The sequence below is a fragment of the Aspergillus homomorphus genome (genome assembly GCF_003184865.1).
Source record: "Aspergillus homomorphus CBS 101889 unplaced genomic scaffold BO97scaffold_31, whole genome shotgun sequence".
Lineage (NCBI taxonomy): Eukaryota > Fungi > Ascomycota > Eurotiomycetes > Eurotiales > Aspergillaceae > Aspergillus > Aspergillus homomorphus.
Genome location: NW_020291917.1, coordinates 211,667 through 219,370, shown reverse-complemented (window position 1 = coordinate 219,370; position 7,704 = coordinate 211,667). Strand labels below are relative to the sequence as shown.

General features: G+C 55.5%; 5 protein-coding genes across 5 annotated transcripts; 4 read left to right on the top strand and 1 right to left on the bottom strand.

The window, feature by feature from the left end:
* Window positions 1–242: 242 nt before the first annotated feature.
* BO97DRAFT_444874 (uncharacterized protein) lies at window positions 243–817 on the top strand (the record flags this gene model as incomplete). Its single annotated transcript, XM_025698498.1, has 2 exons — window positions 243–724; window positions 780–817. A coding segment is annotated over one exon (481 nt), but the record flags the coding sequence as incomplete, so codon positions are not given.
* A 568-nt stretch (window positions 818–1,385) lies between these two features.
* BO97DRAFT_471902 (FAD-dependent oxidoreductase) lies at window positions 1,386–3,085 on the top strand (the record flags this gene model as incomplete). Its single annotated transcript, XM_025700085.1, has 4 exons — window positions 1,386–1,782; window positions 1,859–2,127; window positions 2,200–2,588; window positions 2,678–3,085. Exons 1-4 carry the CDS (start codon window positions 1,472–1,474, stop codon window positions 3,083–3,085), a joined length of 1,377 nt encoding a protein of 458 aa, XP_025549366.1. The 5' UTR covers window positions 1,386–1,471.
* A 371-nt stretch (window positions 3,086–3,456) lies between these two features.
* BO97DRAFT_407110 (uncharacterized protein) lies at window positions 3,457–4,921 on the top strand. The gene has a single exon (XM_025695573.1). The coding sequence runs from the start codon at window positions 3,466–3,468 to the stop codon at window positions 4,912–4,914; it is 1,449 nt and encodes a 482-aa protein (XP_025549365.1). The 5' UTR covers window positions 3,457–3,465; the 3' UTR covers window positions 4,915–4,921.
* Window positions 4,922–5,407: 486 nt separating this feature from the next.
* Window positions 5,408–6,460, top strand: BO97DRAFT_456851 (pyrroline-5-carboxylate reductase; the record flags this gene model as incomplete). Its single annotated transcript, XM_025699188.1, has 2 exons — window positions 5,408–5,444; window positions 5,502–6,460. 2 exons carry the CDS (start codon window positions 5,408–5,410, stop codon window positions 6,335–6,337), a joined length of 873 nt encoding a protein of 290 aa, XP_025549364.1. The 3' UTR covers window positions 6,338–6,460.
* Window positions 6,461–6,667: 207 nt separating this feature from the next.
* Window positions 6,668–7,446, bottom strand: BO97DRAFT_373137 (YciI family protein). The gene is made up of 4 exons (XM_025692893.1): window positions 7,248–7,446; window positions 7,131–7,186; window positions 6,868–7,031; window positions 6,668–6,787 (listed from the first exon to the last, which is right to left on the bottom strand). Exons 1-4 carry the CDS (start codon window positions 7,403–7,405, stop codon window positions 6,749–6,751), a joined length of 417 nt encoding a protein of 138 aa, XP_025549363.1. The 5' UTR covers window positions 7,406–7,446; the 3' UTR covers window positions 6,668–6,748.
* Between the last annotated feature and the right edge of the window lie 258 nt (window positions 7,447–7,704).

Sequence of the window (7,704 nt, the reverse complement as noted above, 5' to 3'; positions counted from 1 at the left end):
GGCGGTGCTTCCGGTGGTCTTTCTGGCGGTGCCTCCGGCGATGTCTCTGGCAACGGTGGTGCCTCCGGCGATGTCTCTGGCAGCGGTGGAGTTTCTGGCGGTGCCTCTGGCGATGTTTCCGGTGACGTTGGCGGCAGCGCTGGTGCCACTCCCACTGATGTCGGTGTTTCCCCTGTTGCTACTGGAGGTGCCGGTGGCAGCGGTGATGTTTCTGGCGGTGCCTCTGGCGATGTCTCTGGCAGCGGTGATGTTTCTGGCGGTGCCTCTGGCGATGTCTCTGGCAGCGGTAATGTTTCCGGCGGTGCTACTCCTACTGTTGTTTCCGGCCCCAGTGGTACTACTGTCTCCTTTGGTACTACCACCAGCGTCTCCCTCCCTGGCGGTGGTCTCTCGGCTGGTATCTCGGGCAGTGGCAGCGTCAGCGGCAGCGGTGATGCTGGCGTAGGTGCTGACACCGGAGCTGATACTGGTGCGGGTGCTGACACCGGGGCAGGCGCAGGTGGTGATGCAGGACTCGATGCTGGAGCTGGAGGCGATGCCGGCGCCGACGCCAACGCCAACGCTAATGCCGATGCTTCCGCTGATGGAGATGCTGATGCCAATGCTGATGCTGACGCCACCGCTACTGGTGGCGGTTCTGCCTCTGCTAACGCTAATGCGTCGGCTTCTGGCTCTGGGCACGCCAGCGCTAACGCCTCTGCCAACGCCTCGGCCAGCTCTTGAGGTATGCTTCTTTCCCGCTGCTAAATGATTTGGGCCGTGAACTAATTCGAGAACAGTTTCTTCGACAACAGTCTGCTCAACAAGCAACAATGACAACTACCACTACCACCCCCTTATTAATCACGGGCCACCATCGTGATTCCTCTTTGGCATGATACTCACTCACTTGAAGTGGTTTGGAGGATGATGAATCAGGATATTTTGCTTATAGTCATTCGTTTATAATTGTGTTTATCATGAACTGTCTAATACCGACATGTTATTTAGCTAGGAAAAGCTGATCTAATCTCTTGCTACCGCAATGCACAACCAGCTTACAATTGTCTCTTGCTTCTAGCCTTCTTCCTTTAAAGTATCCCAACTCACCGAATTTCCGACCGAGCCAACAGATCGAAGCTGATCATGGTGGCTGTGAATCTGCTTCTAGGGCTGCAAACCTCCCGATTGGGTTTCACATTCGGTGTTCCGAGATGATTGCTGATATCACGCAGGCTCCTTGTCCGAAAGGAAAGCGAGGCTAAATCAAGTCACCAATGGATGAGCAGACCCCAGGGAGAGTGATCAGCGCTAAGAAATTAGGTGCAGTATCCTCGGCAGCAACTCATGTTTGGCCTCCGCTTATTGCACCACCCCAATGCTTACCCTGTCAGCTTTCTGTTGAACGCGATCCTCATATAAATGCTACAATTCCCCCAACGGCCACTTTACTCGCGAAAGCTGCTTGGTGGATTCCTAACCATCGCCCACAATGCCACCCAAAAATCTCCGACCGTGCAAAGTGCTAATTTCCGGCGGAGGCATCAGCGGCCTCACCCTGGCGCTGTCGCTGGAGAAGCACGGCATTGACTACCTTCTCCTGGAAGCATACCCAGACCTAGCCCCCCAACGCGGGGGCGGTATCGCCATGATGCCGAATGGTGAACGGATCTTAGATCAATTAGGCTGCTACGAGGACCTGCGACGGCGGGCAGGGAGCGTGGTGAACCGGTCGTATCTGCGCGGGCCCGACGGTACAGTCCTGGCGACGGTGGAAAACCTGGACAAGCAGTTAACAGAGAGGTTAGACCCCAGCCCATATCTACTTCTGCCTCGAGACTCTAAGCAACATCATTGACTGTCCCCATAATCCCTTTAGACACGGCTATCCAGCCATGTGGGTAGACCGTCAAGTCCTCCTGCAGACGCTGCACGACCACATCACCGACCGCTCCAAACTCCTACCGAACAAGCGTATTACACGCGTGAAGCACCTCGACGACGGGGTGCAGGTCACCACGACCGACGGCACCTGCTACACAGGCGACATCCTCGTCGGCGCCGACGGCGCCCACTCGACCGTGCGCAAGGCGATCGTCGCGCGGGCCGCCGATCTCGGCCTGGGGCCGGAGTACTTCGAAGAAGAGCGTACGATCTGCCCTCCTGAAATCTCCCCTGCCATCCACCCTCAATACTGATTTGCTCAATATACGACTGCAGATATCCCGTCAACCTATGACTGCATCTTCGGCCTCTCGCCGTACAACCCCGCCCTGACCATCGCCAACGAACCAGGCACCCTCCAATTCATCCTTGGCGATCACCACTCCTACGTGCTGGGTACCTCCGGCCCCGCCAACCGCACCTGGTGGTTCCTCGTCACGAACCGGGCCAGAACAGACCACGGTGCAGCCATCCCGCGGTACGACGACGCAGCCAAGGAGCACGTGCTTCGCGCGCACCAGGACGATCGCATCGCCCCGACCGTGCGGTTGGCGGATCTCTGCGTCGGGGGGCAGGTAAAGACCGTGTATACCCCGCTGCGTGAGTGGGTGTATACGAAGTGGCACCTCGGCAGGCTGGGTGTCATCGGGGATGCTGCGCATAAGGTGAGTTCTTAGTCCCATACCTCAGTTCACCCTGGACTTCGGGTCTGGCCGAGAATCTTGAAGCTAATACCTGATGACTCTGGGCCTAGATGACGACGGTAATCGCGCAGGGCGGCAACCAGGCGATCGAGAGCGCGGCGGCGTTGACGAATAGTCTGGTCAAGGTGCTAGGTAACGGCGGGTCTGGGAGATTGTCTGAAATGGAGATCGATGCGTTGTTGGAGGAGGTGCAGGTGTTGCGCGTTCCCAGGGCACGGAAGATGATGGAGGCGTCTCACAAGAAGCAGATGGCGGATGCGATGGAGGCGCCTGAGTTGAGGCATTTTTCGATGAATGTGTTTCCCAAGGTTATGAGTACGGGGATCTTCAGGGCGTGGCAGGTGTATTTTGGGGAGGCGGTCTCGTTGAGGGCGTTGCCCGTTCCGTATAGGAAGAGAGTTGTGCTGTTTGATGATGAGAAAGTGGAGAAGATGGAGAGGTCGTTGGCGAAGCTATAGGTGTGTGGTAGATATATATCAAATCGATTTGGAGCGGACAATGGAGCTGTAGGTGAGTGCACGAGGTTTATCTACGATGTAGGTTCGCCTGAGGACGCGGACGGGATATGGGGATACCGGCGTAGGGTTGGGGCTGTCAGGTGATTGACCGTCTCAACAAAGTCAATGAAGCAGTCAAGTAGTCCATCTCTGTTCAATGTCCATTAAGTATAGTTCGAATGGTTCCTGGCTGCAATTGCAATTCTTTACATCGAAGCCTAAAGTTAATCCCAGGTCATGACGTCATGCCATATAAGATAAGCTTCTGCCTGCATTTTCTTCTTTGTACTTTTGCAAGCTCAAGATTACCCCGAGATGTCGCACGATTACCATAAGAACCGATGGGCACCCCGCTGTTCGTGGCCGAAGAAGTGCTGTGCACATACCCGATCAGCACCGTGTACGACTCGTGCCCACGGTACCTCTTCTATGCATTGCTGCTAGCTACTTGCGTGACCCGGTGGACGGGATGGCTGTCCGACGTCTTCCTGGGAGCAGCAGCAACATACGCCGGGACTGCAGCTCTTGAAGCCTTCATCTTGGTGGCCAGCCCAGCCCATCATGCCCGTCCATCGCCAGTATCAATTCCCTATATCCCGCCCAGCGACAGCACCACCGACGCTCTGTACGCCTCCTTCCCAGCCCTGGTCACCAACACCACCCAACTCCCCATAATCCCAGCAACCATCGACCTGGACGCGGATGCCGTGCTCGCCATCGTAGTGACAGCCTACCTCATCTTCCTCCCACTGCAAGCCTGGTCGCGGGCCTTCAGCCACTCGCGCGCGCGCTACATCCTCTTCTCCCTCTGGCACATCCTAATGCTAGCAGGCACCATCAGCGCGCTGATCTACTGGCCACGAGTCCGCAACACCCCGACCCAATACGCCTTCTGCGCGCCGGACTACTTCCCACCAGAGGAGACGGTCTCCAGCGACGGCTGGCAGTCGTGGCAACGCACGACGCCGTCGTGGAACAGCAGCATCTGGGCCATCTTCAACAACGTGACGCTCTTCAACTCCCTGCCGACAAGCTGTTACTACCCCTGCTTCAACACCACGCAAATCCTGCGGCAACAATCCGCTCTCGAGGCGACGATCGCAGCCGCCAACGCCGACGAGAACCTCAGCGCCCACGCACGCTCCGCCTTCTGGTCCCGCGTCATCTACTCAGAGCGCTATATCTACAGCCTAATCGGGCTAACGCTCCTCGTAAACGCAACCCTGCTCCTCTACCGACTCCTCCCCTACCGCTCGCGCATCCCATCCAGCCGCATCCGCACAGTCTGGCTCGAGCGCCGCGCAATTCTCCACGGCTTCAAAACAGACTATTACGCGGCCGTGCACTGCGCGTCTTCCCACCCCAAAGACCTCGAACAAGGGCGCCCCGCCCCCGCGACCATCGTCGAGAAAACCCGTTGCGCGCTGTCGAGCGCCGGGGAGGAGCGCCTGTCTGTCCCGTGTCTGATGCGCCTGCATACCCTCGGCTCGTTGGTGCGGTTGCTCCTCGACCTGTGTATCCTGTGTGCGCTTGTTTTTAGTATCATTGTCAGCCCGCTCACGGTTGTTGCGTTCGTCGCGTGGATCGAGTACTATATTCATGAAGATGGGCCTGCGCAGGAGACGCCGCAGCAGGTGGGTCAGTGGGCGCCGCTGGCGTCTATTGGGTTCTTGGTGCTTTCGGCGGGGATTTTGAAGTTGAAGGTTTGGGTTGCGCCGAGGAGTGAGATTGAGTGGGAGATTGGTGAGCTGAGGAGGAGGGTGAAGCGGTTGGAGGAGATGCTTGTTTAGTTTTGGCAGTATCTAGAGTTTTGCGGCTAGTTAAGAAGTGACTCTTCGTTTTGGAAGCTTTTGTTTCCTGACGCGGTAGCTTATTCGAGAAATATATACAGCGGCGTTAAGCTAGGCCGCGACAGTACAATCCCTTAAGATCCCCCCTGCAGCTGCCCCGCCCTTCCCGGGCTCTTGCGCCGACCCCCCAGCACCCTCACAAGCAACAGGCGAAATTGGCCCCATCATCACGCGCCCGCGCGCTGGCACGACGTGAGCAACAGAGCACAGCAATGCTATGTGGGACAATAATAGTAGAGAGACTGACGTGTTGAGTGAACAGTAGGTTAATGCAGGTATCATCTTACATCAATTGCGTCGATTGTGCTTATCGTGCGAAGAGCCCCGACTTCGGAGCCCTCTCTGAACCCCTCCGGAAAGTTCGCCGATATTTCCTTCATTTCTCCATGATTCACACATCCGGCAACAACACAGCAATACATACATACACAACATGTCTTCGAACTCGACATTAGCCATCATAGGATGCGGTAGGACAGAGTCACTCTCTCAGGATGATCAGAGGATAAGCGATTGATTTATCCCAGGGAACATGGGCTCCGCCATCCTAAGCGGGATTCTGGATGTCACGCGCGACGACCCTACCTCAAGCCCCTTCGGGCGCATCATCGCCTGCACCAAAACCGAGCAATCAGCCACGAAGCTACGGGAGCAGTACTATGAAGACCTCTCGCGTGTGGAATTCCGCGCCGGCGATAGCCTCTCCGCCGTGCGGGAAGCCGACTACGTCATGCTCGGCTGCAAGCCGTACCTCGTTGAGGCCGTCATCGCCGACGAAGGCATGGCCGATGCGCTGGCTGAGAAGTTCATCATCAGCATCATCGCGGGGAAGACGCCCGCCGTGCTGGCAGGTTATATCACCGAATATGCCAGCCCGTCCCTTAAGGCTTCCCAGCCCTCTGTGTCGCGGGCCATCCCCAACGTTGCCGCCAGCTTGCGCGAGTCAATGACTGTGGTCGAGCTGCCCGCCCATTGTAAGCCCGAGAACCGCGAGGTGGTCGAGTGGATGTTCTCCCAGCTGGGACAGGTCAAGGTGCTCAGCGCCGATCTCTTCGACTTGGGATCGATGCTTGTGGCTGCTTTGGCCCCGATGTCAGTTGCCGTGGACGGTATTTTGGACGGGTGTGTGGCGGAGGGCATGCGTCGGTCGGAGGCATCCGAGATGACGGCGCAGTGCTTGTTGGGCCTTGCGCAGCTGCTGAAGAGTGGTATTCATCCCGCCGTGCTGAGGGAGAGTATTTCTTCGCCTCGAGGCTGCACGATCCAGAGCTTGTTGACGGTCGAGAAGGCCGGTGTGCGCAGTGCGTTTGCGGAGGCGATCATCAACGGCACCAGACACCTGCATAACCTGCAGAGCAAATAAGGTAGACAAGGACGAGATAGATAACTTAGACAGGTCATACACAAGTAACTCATCCATAGACGAGCGCTCAACGACAGAACTATGATCCTATAGTCTGAGCGCATCACGAATATCAATTGGGACACTTACTCTTTTCAAATGTCCGATTCTTCCCACGGTATTTGCATCAATTCCAACTCCAGTGTGTGAATTATGTAGCCAATGTTTAGCCCATAGAAACTCTAAAGACCTCTGACTCTTCGTAAAGTAAGTAGATGCTTGACTAGCATTATCTTCTGCCAGTTGTGAACCCCAATCTTTACAGTATCTTCCAGGAATCTGCCGTTCTACAAAACAAGTTCTTTCAAAAGCAGCGTCCACAACCCTCACGAAGCGACCCCCGTGTCCGCTCTTGTTCCCATCTTACTCCGCTCAATCCTTGTTCAACGGCTCTCTAACTGCCGAGATGTACTACATTAACCAAATCAGCCACCCGATTATCAATTCCATGGGCCCGGACAGAAAAAGAAAGCTTTGAAAAGGAAGCTTACCGGAATAACCTGCACCTTCTCCAGATCCCAAACCCCGCTCTTTGCATAAATATCATTATTAATAATCTGATGCACATCCCCCAATGTCTCCCCAGTCACCACAATCATACTTCCCTTGAAGGTAGGGGGTTTTCCTTCTTCGGGATGGGATTCAACCATAGCACCTGCGGAAATTCAATTCAGTACATGACAAACCTAAGTCAGGGGAGAGAGCAGCGAAAGGTAATATCTTTCGGATATAGTCCATCCCGGCCGAAACTCACCACCAACCACCATCTTCCCAGCCTCGACCAAGGGTTTCAGGTTGGCGAAGTGTGTCCTGTGCTCAAATGCTTAGTTTTCTATGTCGGTGTACGATACGTCACGAGAATGGAACATACGGTCGAACTTTCATGCGCAGCTCCTGTACGTTGGGCTTATCGGGGAGGATGCAGAGCCATTCCTTCTTCTTAGGGGGAGCAGTGGCCAAAGTGCGGAAGGCGAGATGGCGGGGGAGGGAAGGGGTGGGGAAGGATCGGGCAATGCGGAGGGAAAACATTATGACGCTGAGGATTTGTAGAAAAGCAGCGATGATTCTGAGGGCGGATAGATTGGGCGTCTCAATGTTGTGTACTGGCTGGGGTTGGGAATAACGCGTCGGTGAAGAATGGCGGGGAAGGCGGAGCCGAGGATGTTCCGATGATCGGAGGGTATTCCCGATGGAGCAAATGCTGGATATTTCAATTCGATCGGAGCACGCTGAGATACACCTTCAGCATTTCTACCTACTTACAATGACAGTATAGAGTTGGTGTATATCGGGAAAAGAGGAAGATTCAAAGTCAACCCAACGCCACG